The 23,508-nt window shown below is 41.2% G+C and overlaps 2 protein-coding genes across 2 annotated transcripts in view; one reads left to right on the forward strand and one right to left on the reverse strand.

The window, feature by feature from the left end:
- LOC139480324 (neuronal calcium sensor 2-like) overlaps window positions 1–23,508 on the forward strand; it is a 237,514-nt gene that overhangs the window by 48,403 nt on the left and 165,603 nt on the right. The window lies entirely within an intron of this gene.
- Window positions 16,684–17,067, reverse strand: LOC139479647 (octapeptide-repeat protein T2-like). The gene has a single exon (XM_071262488.1). It carries the CDS (start codon window positions 17,065–17,067, stop codon window positions 16,684–16,686), a length of 384 nt encoding a protein of 127 aa, XP_071118589.1.

Consider the following 23,508-nt stretch of genomic DNA (forward strand, 5'->3'; position numbering starts at 1 on the left):
TTTCAAACTTGGTTGACTATTAACGTTCACATTCATGAAGGTATTTCTATGTCATTATCATTCACAAATTTACCATTTGGACCATGGAAGTGTGTTTCACCTGTGTGGAAAACACCTGTGACTGAAGTATGTGGGAGATTTGCTCAAACATTAGGTCATTGTGAGCTTTGCTCAAACATTAGATCACTGAGCTTTCCTCAAACATTAGGCCACTGTGCACTTTCCTCAAAGATTAGGTCATTGTGAGCTTTACACTAACATCCATTCACTGAGCTTTCCTCAAACATTCAGTCAGTGTGCACTTTCCTCAAAGATTAGGTCACTGTGCTCTTTCCTCAAACATTAGGTCATTGTGAGCTTTGCTCAAACATTAGATCACTGAACTTTCCACAACCATTAGATCATTGATTTTCTTCAAACATTAGGTCACTGTGAGCTTTGCTCAAACATTAGGTCACTGTGACTTTGCTCAAAGATAAGTTCACTGTGCTTTCCACAAACATTAGATCACTGTGCTTTCCACGAACATTAGATCACTGTGCTTTCCACGAACATTAGATCACTGTGCTTTCCACGAACATTAGATCACTGTGCTTTCCACAAACGTTAGGTCACTGAGCTTGCCTCAAACATTAGGTCACTGAGCTTGCCTCAAACATTAGGTCACTGAGCTTGCCTCAAACATTAGGTCACTGAGCTTGCCTCAAACATTAGGTCACTGATCTTGCCTCAAACATTAGGTCACTGAGCTTGCCTCAAACATTAGGTCACTGATCTTGCCTCAAACATTCGGTCACTGAGCTTGCCTCAAACATAAGGTCACTTTACTTTTCATTAGACATTAGATCCCTTGAACAACAAGCAATACCAACATGATAGACATGGGAAGGACATTTCCAAATTTGATGTATCAGTGACAAAAACTGATGCAATTTCCTATTTTGACTTGTACCTTATGTTTGTGTGCTCTTTCAAGTGACTTGCCTTTGCATGTGTTTGTGATGGGCACCTTAGGTGGAGCAGGATATGCTCACCTTTTTTGCTGGTATCATCACTATGTGATAAACACATACTTTCAATCATACTATGCTTTTTTGGTTGCTTATTTCTAAGCAAACTTTCAGAGCTACAATCTTGGCACATGATCATCTTCCAACCACTGACTGGCGGATCACATACATACAGCCAAGTAACTTGGAGGAACAAGGAAGTTTGCATACACTAGTGTTGAGATTGATTCCCAGTAGGGGCACTTTGTGTAGCCTGTAGGGTATCCACCACAGGGCACTTTGTGTAGCCTGTAGGGTATCCCCACAAGGGCACTTTGTGTAGCCTGTGCTGGGTATCCCCCACATGGGCACTTTGTGTAGCCTGTGCTGTGTATTCCCCACAGGGGCACTTTGTGTAGCCTGTGCTGGGTGTCCCCCACATGGGCACTTTGTGTAGCCTGTGCTGTGTATCCCCCACATGGGCACTTTGTGTAGCCTGTGCTGGGTATCCCCCACATGGGGCACTTTGTGTAGCCTGTGCTGTGTATTCCCCACAGGGGCACTTTGTGTAGCCTGTGCTGTGTATTCCCCACATGGGGCACTTTGTGTAGCCTGTGCTGTGTATTCCCCACAGGGGCACTTTGTGTAGCCTGTGCTGTGTATCCCCCACATGGGGAACTTTGTGTAGCCTGTGCTGGGTGTCCCCCACATGGGCACTTTGTGTAGCCTGTGCTGTGTATTCCCCACAGGGGCACTTTGTGTAGCCTGTGCTGGGTGTCCCCCACATGGGCACTTTGTGTAGCCTGTGCTGTGTATCCCCCACATGGGCACTTTGTCTAGCCTGTGCTGGGTATCCCCCACATGGGCACTTTGTGTAGCCTGTGCTGTGTATCCCCCACATGGGGCACTTTGTGTAGCCTGTGCTGGGTATCCCCCACAGGTGCACTTTGTGTAGCCTGTGCTGTGTATCCCCAACATGGGCACTTTGTGTAGCCTGTGCTGGGTATCCCCCACAGGATACTTTGTTGAGCCTGTGCCTGGTATCCCCCACAGGGGCACTTCATGTAGCCTGTGCTGTGTATTCCCTACAGGGCACTTTGTGTAGCCTGTGCTGGGTGTCCCCCACATGGGCACTTTGTGTAGCCTGTGCTGGGTATCCCCCACATGGGGCACTTTGTGTAGCCTGTGCTGGGTATCCCCCACAGGTGCACTTTAAGTAGCTGTGCTGTGTATCCCCTACAGGGCACTTTGTGTAGCCTGTGCTGGGTGTCCCCCACAGGGGCACTTTGTGTAGCCTGTGCTTGGTATCCCCCACAGGTGCACTTTAAGTAGCTGTGCTGTGTATCCCCTACAGGGCACTTTGTGTAGCCTGTGCTGGGTGTCCCCCACAGGGGCACTTTGTGTAGCCTGTGCTGGGTATCCCCCACAGGTGCACTTTAAGTAGCTGTGCTGGGTATCCCCTACAGGGCACTTTGTGTAGCCTGTGCTGGGTATCCCCCACATGGGGCACTTTGTGTAGCCTGTAGGGTATCCCCCACAGGTGCACTTTAAGTAGCTGTGCTGGGTATCCCCTACAGGGCACTTTGTGTAGCCTGTGCTGGGTATCCCCTACAGGGCACTTTGTGTAGCCTGTGCTGGGTATGACCCACAGGGGTACTTTGTGTAGCTGTGCTGGGTTTTGCCCAGCAAGGTGTTGCTGGGATGTTCATATATCAGCACACACACAATAAATAATCACCAATCATTCCTCCATCAGAGACCCCATCATTATGAAAACTCTCCTGCAGGCAGTCTGTTCTTAGCCTGTAGTTCTGACAAATAGCATACTAACCACATAAAGGAACGAGATGGTTCACCAACAACATGGTGCTAAAAGTCATTTAGCCATTACTTTCACTTCCTGTATGTGGAACTATGGTTGGCTTGGGAAAGGAATCCTTTCTGACAAGACAAACAGATAGTTGGAAAAGTTAAAGCAATATGGTCTGATGGTGATACATCATTAATACAAAAAGTCAGCCTCATGAACTGGCATTGTCTGTGTTGTCTTGCCTTTGCTGAAGTGGCACCCATGTATTACACTTGTCTCATCAACATTGCATCCAGAAGATGTACTAAAGTGAGATTTGATAGACATTTTAACAGCATGTCACATTAGGGTGCCTCTGAATATCATCAGAAAAAGAGTCACTTCCACTATATTGATAACTGGGTCCATGTTTTGTTAAACTGGTGGATGTCACACACATACGTTTTGGTTAATCTTGTTAAGGGTATCCTGGGACATTCAATGACGATTGAACCGACAATGTTGTGAAAATGATTAAAAATACATCATATCCCGCTGTTCGACTAGATTTCATCTGTGGTATAACATGTGCCAGGACTCTTGGACTAGATACCAGATTCACTGGCGAGATAACAACCGGGATATAACAACTGCATAGCCTCTTGAACTAGACAAAAGATCCAATGGCTAGATATCAACTGTACAATAATATAATCTGTGTATAGACTCTCTGACTAGATCAATCATTCACTGGCTAGACATTAACTGTGGTAAAACACGTTTGGACTCTTCTAACATCAGACACTAGCATTGGCTAGATATTATCTGTATTAAGACTAACTTTTCAATTGGCAGTGAAGCTTAAACTGAATTTTTCAAGTGAATCAAATCCAATGATCTATATTATCATCAAGATGTCCATATTGAAAAACTGACTAAGGCTATTATTCCAAAATTTTGTTCACAATGTAAGGAAATTGAGTCTACCTGGTATGTGTAACTGGTGCTCAAATCATGTTCGGTTCTCACCTTGGTTTGACCTTCACATTTCTTTTTAGTTTTACCATTAAAAAAGATTTCTGAAAATAATTGATAAAAACCTTTCTTTGTGCAGGTAACAACTTTTAATGATGGTCTGCTCTGATATTACTGCTGCAATGTTAGACTAACTTTTACTCTCTGAAAATATATAATTTGGGTAGAAATAAGTAACTACATGTAAATTGAAAAAGAGTCTCAGTGAGATGTGAGATTCTGAACCTGTGGAAAATCTAGTCCTGCTTCACTAGGGCTATAGGGGGTGGTCGTGTAGCCTAGTGGTTAAAGCGTTGCTTGTCACGCCGAAGACCCGGGTTCGATTCCCAACATGGGTACAATGTGTGAAGCCCATTTTTGGTGACGTGATATTGCTGGAATATTGCTGAAAGCGGTGTAAAACCATACTCACTCACTCACTCACTCACTCGCTCACTAGGGCTATGGCATTACAGTAAGGCCTGGGTGGGCGGAAGAGAAAATAATATGGTTCAGGGACTGAGGCAGACTCCTGCAATGTAAAAGGCTTATTGATGTGATGTACATTTCTATAGCTTGTGTTGTTTGAGTTCCATGTATGAAATATTAACAGCCTTTATATCTATTAATTGCACCTTGTCACGTTGAAGCATTTCTGTCAAAGATGTTTCATCACCTGAGAAGTATGTGCATAGTTACCTAGGGAAATGCAATACCCTGTTGATTGGTTTGGGTTAAATTTTTAAATGACACATTTGATAAGCTTGTGTGGTGTAATGAAAGAGACCTCTCATGACAGGCCAATTACTGCCAAATATGGACACAGCATCTCGGCAAGATGTGAAGAATGTGAGTGGGTATTCCCTTGTGGACATATCATGTGGATTTAAGATTAATTACCAACGCTCACGGAAATCAGCAAAGGTCTTGCCCCTAAAGTACACCTTATCAAACCAAGGTTAATTTTTTGGGTAAGAAAATAGATATATTGATTGTCAATGACTTCCTTTACACATGTTTGTTGTGGCTGTAAAAAGTTCATTGATGCGGATTGTCTGTGACTCTGTGTCAATGCTGGTCAAAGTCACTTCTTGATGTCTGTCTTTTTACACTTGAGTGTTTTGACGAAAAGTTTTTAATTTCTTTTTTAACCATAGATGTTACTCAGGCAAAAGATATGTGACCTTGAGGCATGTGGTGAATATTGTAGGTTCATGCCAGACAATTGTTCAATGTACAGTCCAAGGCCATTCAACAGATGAAACCACGTACATGTGGATTATGCTGTGCAGGGGAAATTGTATAGAAATGGTAGGGGATTCTGTGAAGCAGCACCTGGGCTGTCTTCATGGGTCTATGTATCATGCAGGTACACAGAGCAATGGTTTCCGCTCATCAGCTGGTTGTCTCATCGATGAGTCTGGGGCCTGATTGAAGTTTTGTGTTCATGGTATGGTTCAGTGACTTCACATAGAGTTCATGGTTGGCTGGCTGGCTGTGTCTGATGGGGTGGCATCAATGACTATACTGGATGGCGTCCTGCTGCTGAGACCTGGTGTAAAAATGACATGTTTACATCCTGCTGCTGCGAACTGGTGTATATATATCCTGCATCTGCTGTCGCAAGCCATCTTCCCAAGGCAGCGAATTTTAACTGACGATAAAAATCCAGTTTCCACCCTTGCCGTAGTCTGTCTTACAGACCCTGATACATTTATATCAACTACAGCCCATGCAAGTCTATAATGTTTGGCAAGTCTAGATTACTGCAGTATCTGAAAATGAAGAGAATCACTGGGCTCCCTTTTTATTAGATTTTTATTGAAATAACTGAACAACTGTTTTTTTTCTGTATGATATGTTCATTTCAGAGACTATATGTTAGTCTACCCTTGCCGAACTAGGCTGGAATTATGGAGTTATATTTTGGCTGGACTAACAAGTCTATGCATTGTCCAAGCATATGTAACAGGACAGGCTTTGGGCACTTTAAGACACCATGACTTTGCGTTGTGTTTCTTTTATTCAGAAGAGATTAATGCCGAAAATACTAAAATAAAGTGTCTATGGTCTCTCTGTCTGTCCTTTACAACCTCAGTTCGTTGGATGTAGGGAGGTGATTCACAACAAAATATAATCAAGTTTCAACAGTTTATTACAGAAAAATAAACAAAACGAAAAAAAACAACTGTATCAAAATATAAATACGAACTCAACAACAATTACAAATCAATCAATCAATCAATCAATCCTAATAAAAAATCCTACTTATACCCTCAAAATAAAACTCAAAAGCAGCCTAAAGCAAACCCCTCACTAACCCACTTTAATCCCTACGACATCCTTAACACAGTCTATGAAAACAAACCACCCTTTCAAACCTCCAAACACAATTGGTCTATGTAGCTACATCACATAGCTGACATTATTTCCTGATTAAATCCACCCGTCCAACACAGCTTTCTAACAATTTACCCAATAATTCTAAAGTTGCCACAGAATTTAGATCTTTATTGCCTAAAATCACTAGGGATTGGGGAATTGTTCGTCCTCCGAACACGGTAATTTGGTGTGGTCTCCCTCACCTGTAATGATCTTCCCGATCATGCAAGACAATGAGAGCATTCGCACCTATCTCTTATATACTCGCAAGGACACGTAACCTGCGGGTCAACACGTCTAAACGGTGCAGCCACTGGCTAATCCAGTCTGTCACCAACCAATCGGAGCGCTCTTACCATACGACCCACGACTGTAAACACTAAATCGGCATGCAGCCGACAAACGCACGTGCCCGGACGTGGGGCAAGATCTGAAACATGCTGTCCCAAGCGAACTACATATCGGTGAGGAGCTATTAACCACGTAAATGCTACCATCTATCCTACATAATCAGAGGAAATTTCAATATTTCTACACATATATAGAAAAATAATCAAACTGTGGTTTGTAAGCTGCTGTGCAGATTACGCTCGATTGCAAGATCTGTAAAGCATGTGTACTGTCAACATCAAAAGATACTTTCCAAAACTTTTCATGTTTTTAATCAAGGTGCTCACATAATTTGATGCACTTCACAAAGTAAGACCCGTTTTAGTACAATAGCGATATTGATTATCAATCAAATCGTCTTCATTGGGCACCACCATTTTGTTTGAAGCATATGCAAGTGAATCTGATTGGTCAACAGGGGGGACATAGAAGGGACAAAAATCGTAATAGCCATGGGTGGCTCTACGACCGAACCTGTTAATTCTGGCCCAGTTCGACTTGGATGGAAACAGGACTTTACAGTCAGTTAACTCCCTTACCCTGGGAAGATTCCCACAAGGGGTACTTGATGGTGTCTGCAGCTATGACCTGGTGTATATACATATACTGAAACATACCAAAAATGAATAATCATCTTGAACTGGAAATCAGAAAATATGAATTTAATGCTCAAGTCCATCTCCAAACATATTGAATGAGATTTGAACCTGTATAATGGTATTGTTGGGTGTGATTATCTCATGCCTAAAAACACAGAGCACCTGTTGTGGCCATTTTGCCAAATATTACAAAATAATCTGATGAAAGAGTAAGTTTATACTCCGAAACGTGTTCCTCATTATAAAGAAGTTGACATCTGTAAATGTGTATCACTTCTAAATTCCATTCCTACAGCTGCAATATAAATGAACTACTGTACATGTACAATTGAAATTTGTTACAAAGTCTTTGTACAACCAACGGAAATGTATGATATTAGGACAGTTCAAATGGAGATAGAATTCCACTGTGCTGAAAAAGATTTCCACGACCATTAACTACATTGTTTGACATGCTATAGGGGCCAATGGAGCTAATGAGAAGATACTGTTCTGTGTCATCCAATGGGAATGTGATATTTGCAAACTCCATCCTCCTTTCTTGAAGCTCTTGATACCTCCTCTCCAACAATAGTCCTCATTATTTCTGGTTTGTATGTATGATGTATGTATACTCAAATTACTCAATTTTATCTCCATTGTAAATAGTAAAAGGTCACCTGTCCTTGACTCTTGTTGACTGGCTTGTGCTGCTGATGCTGGATCTGCCTGTCATTCGGCAGGAGACTGCTCTTTCAAATACTGAATTTTATTTATAAATTCTGTATTATTCATGCAATTTTATTCTCTAGCATGGAACAAATCTTAATGTGAGCTATACTGGAGGAATAAAAAAGGTGTAGTGAGTGAGTGGGTATGGTTTCACACTTTGTACCCATGTGGGGAACCGAACCCTGGTCTTTAGCCTGACAAGCAAACACTTTTAACTACTAGGCTACCCCACCGCCCCCCAAAAGTATGTTGATTATGAAGGTTCATACTGTTTGCTGTTTGATTTTTATATTCTTGACTCAGTGAACTAAAAAATAATTACTTTTCAAAATTGATTTTCTTGAAACTGGCAGGCTTTATTCTCCAAACTTCATGATCATATAAAAGCTATGAAAAAGCAAAATTGAGAAAGTGCCACTTTGGGCCGTCTTGCGAAGGTTCTCATGTTGTTGTTTCAAATATCTTGCAAGAAGGAAATGCTACAAGATTGTGACGTTATCAACACACAAAAATACCCATATTATTGTTTCCCAAGACAACATGGCATGTGAAAGGTCACATCATATGTGAATCAAGCTCCAAGAAAAGTACATTTGCAGGGTTTTTTAGCAGAATACAACTACAGTGGTTGTCTGCAGTAGTTGTCTACAGTGGTTGTCTGCAGTAGTTGTCTACAGTGTTTGTCTGCAGTAGTTGTCTACAATGTTTGTCTGCAGTAGTTGTCTGCAGTGTTTGTCTGCAGTAGTTGTCTACAGTGGTTGTCTACAGTGGTTGTCTACAGTGTTTGTCTGCAGTAGTTGTCTACAGTAGTTGTCTACAGTGTTTGTCTGCAGTAGTTGTCTACAGTGGTTGTCTACAGTGGTTGTCTGCAGTAGTTGTCTACAGTGTTTGTCTAGAGTAGTTGTCTACAGTGTTTGTCTACAGTGTTTGTCTACAGTGGTTGTCTACAGTGTTTGTCTACAGTGGTTGTCCGCAGTGGTTGTCTACAGTGTTTGTCTACAGTAGTTGTCTACAGTGTTTGTCTACAGTGTTTGTCTACAGTAGTTGTCTACAGTGGTTGTCTACAGTGTTTGTCTACAGTGGTTGTCTACAGTGTTTGTCTGCAGTAGTTGTCTGCAGTAGTTGTCTACAGTGTTTGTCTGCAGTAGTTGTCTACAGTGGTTGTCTGTAGTAGTTGTCTACAGTGTTTGTCTGCAGTAGTTGTCTACAGTAGTTGTGTGCAGTAGTTGTCTACAGTGGTTGTCTGCAGTGGTTGTCTACAGTGTTTGTCTGCAGTAGTTGTCTACAGTAGTTGTCTGCAGTAGTTGTCTACAGTAGTTGTATACAGTGGTTGTCTGCAGTAGTTGTCTACAGTGGTTGTCTGCAGTAGTTGTCTACAGTGGTTGTCTACAGTGGTTGTCTACAGTGTTTGTCTGCAGTAGTTGTCTACAGTAGTTGTCTACAGTAGTTGTCTACAGTAGTTGTCTACAGTGTTTGTCTGCAGTAGTTGTCTACAGTGGTTGTCTACAGTGGTTGTCTGCAGTAGTTGTCTACAGTGTTTGTCTGCAGTAGTTGTCTACAGTGGTTGTCTGTAGTAGTTGTCTACAGTGTTTGTCTGCAGTAGTTGTCTACAGTAGTTGTGTGCAGTAGTTGTCTACAGTGGTTGTCTGCAGTGGTTGTCTACAGTGTTTGTCTGCAGTAGTTGTCTACAGTAGTTGTCTGCAGTAGTTGTCTACAGTAGTTGTATACAGTGGTTGTCTGCAGTAGTTGTCTACAGTGGTTGTCTGCAGTAGTTGTCTACAGTGGTTGTCTACAGTGGTTGTCTACAGTGTTTGTCTGCAGTAGTTGTCTACAGTAGTTGTCTACAGTAGTTGTCTACAGTGTTTGTCTGCAGTAGTTGTCTACAGTGGTTGTCTACAGTGGTTGTCTGCAGTAGTTGTCTACAGTGTTTGTCTGCAGTAGTTGTCTACAGTGGTTGTCTGCAGTAGTTGTCTACAGTAGTTGTCTACAGTGTTTGTCTGCAGTAGTTGTCTACAGTATTTGTCTAAAGTGGTTGTCTACCGTGGGTGTCTACAGTGGTTGTTTACAGAGCCAGATGTTCACAATTTCAAAATAGATACTCATGTCCTGACCAGGCTTTATTTAAATGCGGTACATTTTCTTACCAGTATTTTTGTCCAAAGGTTGACTGTGATGCAGCTGGGGTTTCACTTAAATAATTTTGTAAAATTGGTGATTTGATACATCTCATCCAAACTCAAACTATTTCACACAGGAGATAACCATGATTGTACTTGAGGCTTGTGTAAAACCATTAAATATAACTCTGACTATCTGCAAACACCCGTTATCGATAAAAAAACCTTTTATTCAAATTGGAGATTAGGTCACAATAAATTAATCATGACATGTTCAACCCCACCTGCCAACTCTCACTCTAAAAAAACAGAGGATGAAAATCTGATAACTTATTTCGACTGCCTCTCAGTTTCGTCGGCCAGTGCTCAGAGAGACAACACTGGGTTGATGACACAGTGAAGGCAAAGGAGGTCCTTTAATACATCAGTGGCAAACTTAACCATTTGTGGCCATTGTTGTACACAAGGCAAGTCTTTGCTTATCTTCAACGTCAGTGGAATTCAACTGGCATAGGAAGTATGGATTCAATTTGTTGCATTCATCCATAAATTAAGACTTTGAAACATTCCTTTTGGAAGTGTACATAGATTCCGTCCTTCAGGGGCTCATAATATATTTTTAGTCTGATGTCTATAAAACCCTATTTGCGTTTGCCGGAATGTAAACAACTCTAGTATGGAATTTGGATCACGCAAGCTGAATTAGACTTGTAAAACAGGCATGTTAAAACAAAAAGGTATACCTCAAAGGACCAGGTTTGTAGTCATATGATGATAAAAATCAATATGAAACCACCACCTTCGGTAGAAGTGAAGTATTGAGTGTGTTCAATGCCACCCTAGATGAGCCTCTAACACAACTTCCTGGAAGGCAATGTCAGCCTAATATTGGTTAGCTGAGGTTTTAGAGAGGCAAATATCTTGTGACGATTTTGTTCCTTCAGCCTGTGTGTAGCGAAAGTGGTAAAAACAAGTTTTATTGCTTTGGGTGGATGAGAAGTTTACAGCTTCTGTGTCCTGTTAAGAGAGAAGGGGTCATCTTATTAGCATATCCGTCTTGGATTCGTGATAAGGGCACTCGGGATGGGAAGACATTCTATTTAGTCTTTTACTTCTCTGTAGCGGTGGTCATTAGTCCGTTTTATGAGGAAAGAAAATCTGAAAGCTCTGTGTGCAAACGGATCTTCATTTGTCTGTAGACTCCATCCATGACCAAAGGAATCTGATCCAAATGGGATGACTGTTTGAGCATATTGTATCTACCAATGAGGAACCACACATTATGCTGTCAAGTAATTGAAAACCCAACACCTACACACAAATTATGTTCCCTCTAACAAGCAAGTAGGGATCACAACCCACACATCACATATTGCTGTTGTCAAGCAATTAGGGATCACAGCCCACACATCACATATTGCTGTTGTCAAGCAAGTAGGGATCACAGCCCACACATCACATATTGCTGTTGTCAAGCAAGTAGGGATCACAGCCCACACATCACATATTGCTGTTGTCAAGTAATTAGGGATCACAACCCACACATCACATATTGCTGTTGTCAAGTAATTAGGGATCACAACCCGCACATCACATATTGCTGTTGTCAAGCAATTAGGGATCACAACCCGCACATCACATATTGCTGTTGTTAAGCAATTAGGCACACATCACACATATCATAAATCTCTAGTCCAAGCAATTGTTTCTTGCATTAAATGTAGAATTTCTGCATTGTTCCTGAAATGGTCTGTTCCACTAGTTCTGCTCCTATCTATGATCACTGAGGCCACTACCTCCTCCTGTCTATGATCTACGAGGCCACTACCTTCTCCTGTCTATGATCACTGAGGCCACTACCTTCTCCTATCTATGATCACTGAGGCCACTACCTTCTCCTATCTATGATCTACGAGGCCACTACCTTCTCCTGTCTATGATCTACGAGGCCACTACCTCCTCCTGTCTATGATCACTGAGGCCACTACCTTCTCCTGTCTATGATCTACGAGGCCACTACCTCCTCCTGTCTATGATCTACGAGGCCACTACCTCCTCCTGTCTATGATCACTGAGGCCACTACCTTCTCCTGTCTATGATCTACGAGGCCACTACCTTCTCCTATCTATGATCACTGAGGCCACTACCTTCTCCTATCTATGATCTACGAGGCCACTACCTTCTCCTATCTATGATCACTGAGGCCACTACCTTCTCCTATCTATGATCTACGAGGCCACTACCTTCTCCTGTCTATGATCACTGAGGCCACTACCTTCTCCTGTCTATGATCTACGAGGCCACTACATTCTCCTGTCTATGATCACTGAGGCCACTACCTTCTCCTATCTATGATCACTGAGGCCACTACCTTCTCCTGTCTATGATCACTGAGGCCACTACCTTCTCCTATCTATGATCTACGAGGCCACTACCTTCTCCTATCTATGATCACTGAGGCCACTACCTTCTCCTATCTATGATCTACGAGGCCACTACCTCCTCCTATCTATGATCTACGAGGCCACTACCTCCTCCTATCTATGATCTACGAGGCCACTACCTTCTCCTGTCTATGATCTACGAGGCCACTACCTCCTCCTGTCTATGATCTACGAGGCCACTACCTTCTCCTATCTATGATCTCTGAGGCCACTACCTTCTCCTGTCTATGATCTACGAGGCCACTACCTCCTCCTGTCTATGATCACTGAGGCCACTACCTCCTCCTGTCTATGATCTACGAGGCCACTACCTCCTCCTGTCTATGATCTACGAGGCCACTACCTCCTCCTGTCTATGATCTACGAGGCCACTACCTTCTCCTATCTATGATCACTGAGGCCACTACCTCCTCCTGTCTATGATCTACGAGGCCACTACCTTCTCCTATCTATGATCACTGAGGCCACTACCTTCTCCTATCTATGATCTACGAGGCCACTACCTTCTCCTATCTATGATCACTGAGGCCACTACCTTCTCCTATCTATGATCTACAAGGCCACTACCTTCTCCTATCTATGATCTACGAGGCCACTACCTTCTCCTATCTATGATCTACAAGGCCACTACCTTCTCCTGTCTATGATCTACGAGGCCACTACCTCCTCCTATCTATGATCTACGAGGCCACTACCTTCTCCTATCTATGATCTACGAGGCCACTACCTCCTCCTGTCTATGATCTACGAGGCCACTACATTCTCCTGTCTATGATCTACGAGGCCACTACATTCTCCTATCTATGATCTACAAGGCCACTACCTCCTCCTGTCTATGATCTACGAGGCCACTACATTCTCCTGTCTATGATCTACAAGGCCACTACCTCATTTGACCAACACAGGACCACTTAACATTGGGTTTCATATTACACATTGTTTAACATATACTGATACGTGTCAAGTGACATTCTCACTCACTCACTCACTCACTCACTCACTCACTCATTACCTAGCGGACACTTCATATGGTGTGTGTCATGCTGACCTGGCAGTAATAGGATGTAAGAATGATTTATTTCCATCCAAATAAAGCGTCCAGTAGCCCTGCCTCCCCGTGACGGCATGAACTCCATCTACACCACTTCAGTCCACTCAGACACTGCTCAAATATAGAGTTTTATCAAGATCTCATTGTGAAATAAGATGCCATCAATATTACAGGTTGGACTATGGGAAAGATGTCTTACTGTAATTGGACATGGGACCTGGTGTTCATTTCTCAGAGGCTTTACAGACACAGGACGGTTTGAACAGAGGGTCAGGAAACAGAGGTGAAGGAATAGACAATATCAAATACTTTTCATCAAAGTAAATGCGCAGCTATGGGAAATTTCAATGTTTAGATGAGACAAATTGGAAAAGAATATTTTTGAAATCATAGCTGTTCACCCCGGCGACAGTTAATCAATATTTAGCAAAGATTCAGGTTTCAGATTTTATTGCATGCAGTTAAAAGTTCTTAGTGTCATCAAGCTTGAAATGCGTCAGAAACATGAATTGTGACCCTGCATCTGACAAATGCTGTTCATTAATCACTTGATAACTGGCCTGCATGAAGTGTCTCACACAGCCAGTCTACTGTCTGACATTGTGGCCTCGTGTCGGACATTGTCAGACAGACTCAGGAAAGACTTTGTGGCGGAGAAGTTAAACTGTATTTCTATGTTTAGTGATACTGTGTTACAGTGAGCGAAATATAACATGGGAGCCAAGGGGTCCTTGTCATACAGATAAAAGGTAAAGATTTAAGGGGCCCTAGATTCAAATGCCATAGATGAGGACCTCAAGGACCACAGGAACCCTTTCATTTCAAATACTTCTGTTATCCAGTTGAACTTAATTATATATGGTCTGGATGAAAGAGTTCTCCAAAGGATTTGTTCCAACCAGAAGGAATGGATGAAGGTTAATGATTTATTGAAACAGGTGGCACTTAAAGCTAAAGACTGTCATGATCAAACAGACTGGTGTGATCAGATGTACATTTGCGTCCCATTACATACTGTTACAGTGCACTTTATATTTGTTTGTTTGTTGCTTAACACTGCACTCAGCAATATTCCATCTGTATGACGATGGTCTGTAAATAATCAATTCTGGACCAGACAATCCAGTGATTGATATCATGAGCATTGATCCATGCAATTGCATCCACAAAGTCAGCGAGCCTGACCACCCGATCCCATAATATGAGTCAGTAAATGGGCAGATGTATTATATTGTATGGTCATGTGTTAAACATCAGGACTCGTTATACCCCTAAGTATTTGGATTTATGTGTGTTTTTTAACATGGCACTCAGCAATATTCCAGCTCGGTCTGTAAATAATCAAGTCTGGACCAGACAATCCAGTGACTGATATCATGAGCATCAATCCACGCAATTGGGGTACGATGACATGCATCAACCAAATCAGCGAGCCTGACCTACCGATCCCGTTAGTTGCCTCTTATGACAAGCACAGTTGCCTTTTACAGCAAGTGGGTGGCTGAAGACCTACTCTACCCCGGATCTTCACGGGTGTGCACTTTATAAGCCTATGTGGGGCATATTTATGGTATGTAAAAACTCTCATAGGGCAGTGTGTTAAGTAAGACAATGGCCATGCAGTATCAGAATCAGAAAGTACCGTGGCTAAATGAGTTGAGTTTGCCTTGAATCTATTCAGTATGTTTGGTAACTGAAGGTATGTCATGAAGACATAAACCTATAGTAACGCCTGCTAATTGGCAGGACATGCTCACACATATAGCTGTAGTCAATGGTCTGGTAATGAGTGGTCTGTCATGAAGACCATGGTACGTCTTGATTGGCAAGTCTGTAGCGTGATGCTGTTTCACAATCAGCTGGTGACCCAGTGGACAAAGATGCATCTATTCATGCTTGGATGCCAGGATCCACTCTCCGCTCACGGGTTTGAACCCATGATTCAGTGGGTCATGATCCTTGGTTTGTCAAGCATTGCCCTGGTTGTGATCCTTGGTTTGTCAAGCATTTCCTTGGTTATAATCCTTGGTTTGTCAAGCCTTGCCCTGGTTATAGTCCTTGGTTTGTCAAGCATTGCCCTGGTTATAATCCTTGGTTTGTCAAGCATCGCCCTGGTTGTGAACCTTTATCTGTCAGTACCTTCCTGTCACTTCATCAAATACACCTACAACCTGTTCCATTTAAGGCTTTCTCCAACATTATGCTAACAAACCATGATGTGACTGAAAGACTTAAACCCAACTCACCCACTCACACAGATGTTGGCAGTTTTAGTTCACTAAACAACTGAGAAAACTTTTCACTTATGAAGAAATATATGTTCTATATGTTCCTGTTATTGGAGAAAACAATGTAATTCTTCAGATGTCGTCAAAACCAGATTTCCTTATTACACTCTAAGGATACTGAGACAAAGGTGTCTTATATAACAGGTCGTGTCACAGGAGGTTAGAACCACATTTTTCAAAACTGGATCCTTTGATCACAATTAAGCCACATGTTTTTAGAACCGAAAAAGAAATCATTTTATGATAAATGTTCTTATCATGAGTTGACATTTGTTCCTGAAATAGATGCAGAAGTAGCTGAAATTAATTCTAGCATTCACGGCAATTTCTGTTTTATGCAGCATGTGGCAGAAGAGCCCAAACGATGTCTTTTTTCTCATTCTATCGATTGACAATTGCAGTGTCCAGATCGAAGCGCTGAACGCTTGCTTAAGGAGGCTTTTTCACTTTTTGATCATGTTGGTATTGCTTTTTGAGGAGAAAGTGTTGGAAATAAAAAAAACAGCATTTGACACAATTGTTCAAGGGACAGTTCACTGTAGCAATTATTGTTGGATGTGAATACAAAGATATGAGCACAGTTTCCAGAAACAAGAAAACAATTTGTAATACACCATCTTGTTTGGCATAGAATGCTATTATAATGCCCCTTCAGGGTTGATTTGTGAAATTGACTTTGAGAAAGATTCTTATCACACCAATGTGTATTTGCATGCGTGTGTGTGTGGATAAAGTCTGTTTCTTTATCATGTTCTCCTCCTGTTCCCCTCTTTTCCACCTGTTCTCCTCCTGTTCCCCTCTTTCCACCTCTTCTCCTCCTGTTCCCCTCTTCTCCTCCTGTTCCCCTCTTCTCATGTTCTCCTGTTCTCCACCTCTTCTCCTCCGGTTCCCCTCTTCTCCACCTCTTCTCATGTTCTCCTCCTGTTCTCCACCTCTTCTCCTCCTGTTCCCCTCTTTTCCTGTTCTTCTCCTGTTCCCCTCTTCTCCTGTTCTCCACCTCTTCTCCTGTTCCCCTCTTTTCCTGTTCTTCTCCTGTTCCCATCTTCTTCTCCTGTTCCCCACCTCTTCTGTTCTCCACCTCTTCTCCTGTTCTCCACCTCTTCTCCACCTCTTCTGTTCTCCACCTCTTCTCCTCCTGTTCTCCATCTCTTCTCCTGTTCTCCACCTCTTCTCCTCCTGTTCTCCACCTCTTCTCCTCCTGTTCTCCACCTCTTCTCATTTTCTCTAGCTGTTCTCATTTTCTCTTCTCCACCTGTTCTCATGTTCTCTTCTTCTTCTCCACCTGTTTTCATGTTCTCCTCATGTTCTCCTCATGTTATCCTGTTGTCCTGATGTTCTCCACCTGTTCTCCTCATGTTATCCTCATGTTCTGTTCTCATGTTCTCATATCCTGTTGTCATGTTCTCCACCTGTTCTCCTCATGTTCTGTTCTCTGCCTGTTCTCCTCATGTTCTCCACCTGTTCTCCTCATATTCTCCTCATGTTTTGTTCTCCGTCTGTTTTCATCATGTTCTCCTGTTCCCCTCCTGTTTTCCTTTTTTCCTGTTTTCCTGTTTTCAACCTGTTCTCCTCCTGTTCTCCTACTTTCAACCTGTTCTCCTCCTGTTCTCCTACTTTCAACCTGTTCTCCTCCTGTTCTCCTCAAGGGACAAGGGGTAACTGTGCCAGAATCGAATGGTAATGGGTTTGAAGCTGATTTGAACCTTGACACGAAACCTGTGCATTACCTTTGTCTTGCCTCCAATAAGCTAGACACTCCGCATTGTAATTGAAAAACTTGTCAAAGCCAACTCCATGACTCCGCTTGTCCCAAATATAATGCAGGAGAGAACGTAACATGGTGTCTGTATAGAACTTTACCTTGAATGTCAACTCCCTTGTCTAGCTCTGTTGGATGTGCTCGTGAATTTCCATGTGGATAGTTAATGCTCACATTTGTACTGGACGATGTTCGGATCATTTCCTGAGCAAACATCTGCAGTGTTCCGTTTACCGGTAATTACCAGTTTTTTACTGGTAAATTAGGCTTAGACCGGTAATTCATGTGACTGTCTGTCCCTGTGGACCGGCAAATAAAGTACCTAATGAATCCTTGTTGTTGAACAAAAAACATCGACGATATTCATGTGGGTTCGAATTGCGGACAGGAATCAACACAAAAAAAGTATGAGAATATAACATTTGTTACATTTGACCACTTTCTAAATGGCATTGTGTGTTCATTGATATCAATATAAGTATACTTTTTTAACGAAGTCAGCTTGTCTGTTACCATCGGGGTTTCCCCTTGTCTATTTTTAGTGCAAGAAAATAACATTTTGCTTTGCTTCCATGTTAAATATATATCTGTAGCGACTTTGAATGTTACTGAACTTTGTGACGTGTAGATCTAACTACCGGTAAGTTACTCCAGAGATGACATCATTGCATTGAACATGATGTGGAAAGAATTAAAACCAGGTAATTTATATGTTTGTTTACTTGTTGAAAGTCCGGACTGACAGAAATTAGGGGAACTGTTCATTTTCAGTTGCTAGAGTGGCCACATTTATCCTTAATTTAATGTAGTATTTAATGTAGTATTTGATGTAGTATTTGATATAGTATTTAATGTTGTATTTGATGTTGTATTTGATGTAGTATTTGATGTAGTATTTGATGTAGTATTTAATGTTGTATTTGATGTAGTATTTGATGTAGTATTTGATGTAGTATTTAATGTAGTATTTGATGTAGTCTTTAATGTAGTATTTGATATAGTCTTTAATGTAGTATTTGATGTATTTAATGTATTATTTAATGTAGTATTTGATGTATTTAATGTAGTATTTAATGTAGTATTTGATGTATTATTTAATGCAGTATTTGATGTAGTATTTAATGTAGTATTTGATGTAATATTTCATGTGGTATTTGATGTCATATTTGATATTAATTTCTACTTGTTCAGATCTACAGAACAGTTTACGACACAGTGATCAGACCTGAGTTAGTTGTACAACGTGGACTCTTCAGTGACCTTCACCTCCCTGCTCAGTATCTCATGCCATACCCGAGATTAGTGAGGAGCTTTTCTTGCTGTCAGTTGCTTTAATTTGTGAACAAATCTATTGAATTTGTGGCAACGGTCAATTTGATCTTCTGTATTATTTATTCCACCAAGTCTTTAGGTATAGGGGCGGTTGGATAGCCTGGTGGTTAAAGCATTAACTCGTCATGCCGAAAACCCGGGTTGATTTCCAACATGGGTACAATGTGTGAAGTCCATTTCTGGTGTCTCCCGCCATGATATTGCTGGAATATTACTAAAAGTGGTGTAAAACAATACTTACTCACTCATTGTATTTGTGACTTTAAATTAATCCTAACAGCATATGTTGTTACCACCTGGGACCTAAGGATAAGTATATCAGATGATATACATTTTCATACATATAGTGTTAACTTTCTCTAGTTGAGAAGTGGTTCCAATCAACAGAAAGTTATGTCGCCATATTGTTCATACAGGAAATATTTTCAAGGCTCCTAAATGTCAATAATGGCTCCTTATATTTTCAAGCATGAGCTACTTGTCTCCCCAAAATGTAGGTCTACTTTGGGACCATTAGTATGCTTTTTTGAACTGCAGAATTTTGTCTGAGACTTGATATTTTTTTGGTCACTTTTTTATGATTTCTGTTCTCTGAAGGGATGAGACGAATGGTTTCTGTACATACATCGTGTCTAGTGAATAATTTAGTGATATGACTAAAGTAATTTTAAGTTTACTGGATCACATTATATTATTTTTAAAAATTCAAGGTGAATGTGATGCCTTTTGTGCCTCTTGTCCGTCATGCAGTTTAACAGACTTTATGCATTTTTTATGCCAAAAACAGTACTTTTTGTATTTGAATGTTATCTTCTTTTTATCATTTAAGGGTTGACCAATCAGTAGTTTGCAAATGAAAGTATTAACAAAATGAGCAATAATTGCCCCAAGCTAATGACAGAAGTTTTTTTGAAGTGACTACAAACAGAAAAATGTTGCACTTTTTTCCATTTTATAAAGCACTGGACATGTGGATCTGTGATGCAAGCAATACATTTGGTTGTTTTTTTAATGTCAAGAAATAAAGTTCCTGAAGTTTCACCCTCTGCTTCCACAGTGACACAGCAGTTCATTGAGACGTTAAGTTTGCATGTTGATTGGCACGTCCTTCTCCTGCTCTGTGTGAAAACATCCAACAGCACACAGGCTGTAACAGGGGCCTGTAAGGTGTTCACTGACTGACAAACTGGTTTTTTTTTGTAAGTCTAAATGCTATCATTGGTGTGACAGAATTATGGTTTCTGGGACTCAGCCTTTGAAGTAATCGTCGGAATGGAATTAGAAAATAAAAAGTATGAAGCTCTGTTGCAGGCCAGTGACAGAAACTGACAACAAAGGGGATAGAAGGTTGAGTGGTGGGAGTAAAATAGTTGTTTTCACTTGTGATAATGTTTGATGTGATTGTTGGTGTGACTGTTGATGTGACTGTTGATGTGACTGTTGATGTGATTGTTGATGTGGTTGTTGGTGTGACTGTTGGTGTGACTGTTGATGTGGTTGTTGATGTGGTTGTTGATGTGGTTGTTGATGTGATTGTTGGTGTGATTGTTGATGTGTTTGCTGGTGTGATTGTTGATGTGATTGTTGGTGTGATTGTTGATGTGATTGTTGATGTGATTGTTGATGTGGTTGCTGGTGTGATTGTTGGTGTGATTGTTGATGTGTTTGCTGGTGTGATTGCTGGTGTGATTGTTGGTGTGATTGTCGATGTGATTGTCGATGTAGTTGTTGATGTGATTGTTGGTGTGATTGTCGATGTGATTGTCAATGTGACTGTCGATTCGACTGTTGATGTGATTGTTGATGTGATTGTTGGTGTGACTGTTGATGTGACTGTTGATGTGATTGTTGATGTGTTTGCTGGTGTGATTGTTGATGTGGTTGCTGGTGTGATTGTTGGTGTGATTGTTGATGTGTTTGCTGGTGTGATTGTTGATGTGGTTGCTGGTGTGATTGTCGATGTGATTGTCGATGTAGTTGTTGATGTGATTGTTGGTGTGATTGTCGATGTGATTGTCAATGTGACTGTCGATTCGACTGTTGATGTGATTGTTGATGTGACTGTTGATGTGATTGTTGGTGTGACTGTTGATGTGACTGTTGATGTGATTGTTGATGTGTTTGCTGGTGTGATTGTTGATGTGGTTGCTGGTGTGATTGTTGGTGTGATTGTTGGTGTGATTGTCGATGTGATTGTTGATGTGGTTGCTGGTGTGATTGTTGGTGTGATTGTTGATGTGTTTGCTGGTGTGATTGTTGATGTGGTTGCTGGTGTGATAGTCAATGTGATTGTCGATGTGATTGTCGATGTGGTTGTTGATGTGATTGTTGGTGTGATTGTTGATGTGATTGTTGGTGTGATTGTTGATGTGATTGTTGATGTGACTGTTGATGTGATTGTTGATGTGATTGTTGGTGTGATTGTTGATGTGACTGTTGATGTGGTTGTTGATGTGATTGTTGATGTGATTGTTGATGTGATTGTTGGTGTGATTGTTGATGTGACTGTTGATGTGGTTGTTGATGTGATTGTTGGTGTGATTGTTGATGTGATTGTTGGTGTGATTGTTGATGTGACTGTTCATGTGACTGTTGATGTGATTGTTGGTGTGATTGTTGGTGTGATTGTTGATGTGATTGTTGGTGTGACTGTTGATGTGATTGTTGGTGTGATTGTTGGTGTGATTGTTGATGTGACTGTTCATGTGACTGTTGATGTGATTGTTGATGTGATTGTTGATGTGAATGTTGATGTGATTGTTGATGTGACTGTTCATGTGACTGTTGATGTGATTGTTGGTGTGGTTGTTGGTGTGACTGTTGATGTGGTTGTTGATGTGATTGTTGGTGTGATTGTTGATGTGACTGTTGATGTGGTTGTTGATGTGATTGTTGGTGTGATTGTTGATGTGATTGTTGGTGTGATTGTTGATGTGACTGTTCATGTGACTGTTGATGTGATTGTTGGTGTGATTGTTGGTGTGATTGTTGATGTGATTGTTGGTGTGACTGTTGATGTGATTGTTGGTGTGACTGTTGATGTGATTGTTGGTGTGATTGTTGGTGTGATTGTTGATGTGACTGTTCATGTGATTGTTGATGTGACTGTTCGTGTGACTGTTGGTGTGATTGTTGATGTGATTGTTGGTGTGATTGTTGATGTGACTGTTCATGTGACTGTTGATGTGATTGTTGGTGTGATTGTTGGTGTGATTGTTGATGTGATTGTTGGTGTGACTGTTGATGTGATTGTTGGTGTGATTGTTGGTGTGATTGTTGATGTGACTGTTCATGTGACTGTTGATGTGATTGTTGATGTGATTGTTGATGTGATTGTTGGTGTGATTGTTGATGTGACTGTTCATGTGACTGTTGATGTGATTGTTGATGTGATTGTTGATGTGGTTGTTGATGTGATTGTTGGTGTGATTGTTGATGTGACTGTTGATGTGGTTGTTGATGTGATTGTTGGTGTGATTGTTGATGTGATTGTTGGTGTGATTGTTGATGTGACTGTTCATGTGACTGTTGATGTGATTGTTGGTGTGATTGTTGGTGTGATTGTTGATGTGATTGTTGGTGTGACTGTTGATGTGATTGTTGGTGTGACTGTTGATGTGATTGTTGGTGTGATTGTTGGTGTGATTGTTGATGTGACTGTTCATGTGACTGTTGATGTGATTGTTGATGTGATTGTTGATGTGAATGTTGATGTGATTGTTGATGTGATTGTTGATGTGAATGTTGATGTGATTGTTGATGTGACTGTTCATGTGACTGTTGATGTGATTGTTGGTGTGACTGTTGGTGTGATTGTTGGTGTGACTGTTGATGTGATTGTTGGTGTGACTGTTGGTGTGATTGTTGATGTGACTGTTCATGTGACTGTTGATGTGATTGTTGGTGTGACTGTTGATGTGATTGTTGGTGTGACTGTTGATGTGATTGTTGGTGTGACTGTTGATGTGATTGTTGGTGTGACTGTTGATGTGATTGTTGGTGTGACTGTTGATGTGATTGTTGGTGTGACTGTTGATGTGATTGTTGGTGTGACTGTTGATGTGATTGTTGGTGTGACTGTTGGTGTGGTTGTTGGTGTGACTGTTGGTGTGGTTGTTGGTGTGACTGTTGATGTGATTGTTGGTGTGACTGTTGGTGTGATTGTTGATGTGACTGTTCATGTGACTGTTCATGTGACTGTTGATGTGATTGTTGATGTGATTGTTGGTGTGGTTGTTGATGTGACTGTTCATGTGACTGTTGATGTGATTGTTGGTGTGACTGTTGGTGTGATTGTTGATGTGACTGTTCATGTGACTGTTGATGTGATTGTTGATGTGATTGTTGGTGTGATTGTTGATGTGACTGTTCATGTGATTGTTGATGTGATTGTTGGTGTGGTTGTTGGTGTGACTGTTGATGTGATTGTTGGTGTGACTGTTGATGTGATTGTTGATGTGGTTGTTGATGTGATTGTTGGTGTGATTGTTGATGTGATTGTTGGTGTGATTGTTGATGTGACTGTTCATGTGACTGTTGATGTGATTGTTGGTGTGATTGTTGGTGTGATTGTTGATGTGATTGTTGGTGTGACTGTTGATGTGATTGTTGGTGTGACTGTTGATGTGATTGTTGGTGTGAT

This window comes from Haliotis cracherodii, unplaced genomic scaffold (assembly GCF_022045235.1).
Source record: "Haliotis cracherodii isolate W230 unplaced genomic scaffold, xgHalCrac1.p SCAF_4, whole genome shotgun sequence".
Lineage (NCBI taxonomy): Eukaryota > Metazoa > Mollusca > Gastropoda > Lepetellida > Haliotidae > Haliotis > Haliotis cracherodii.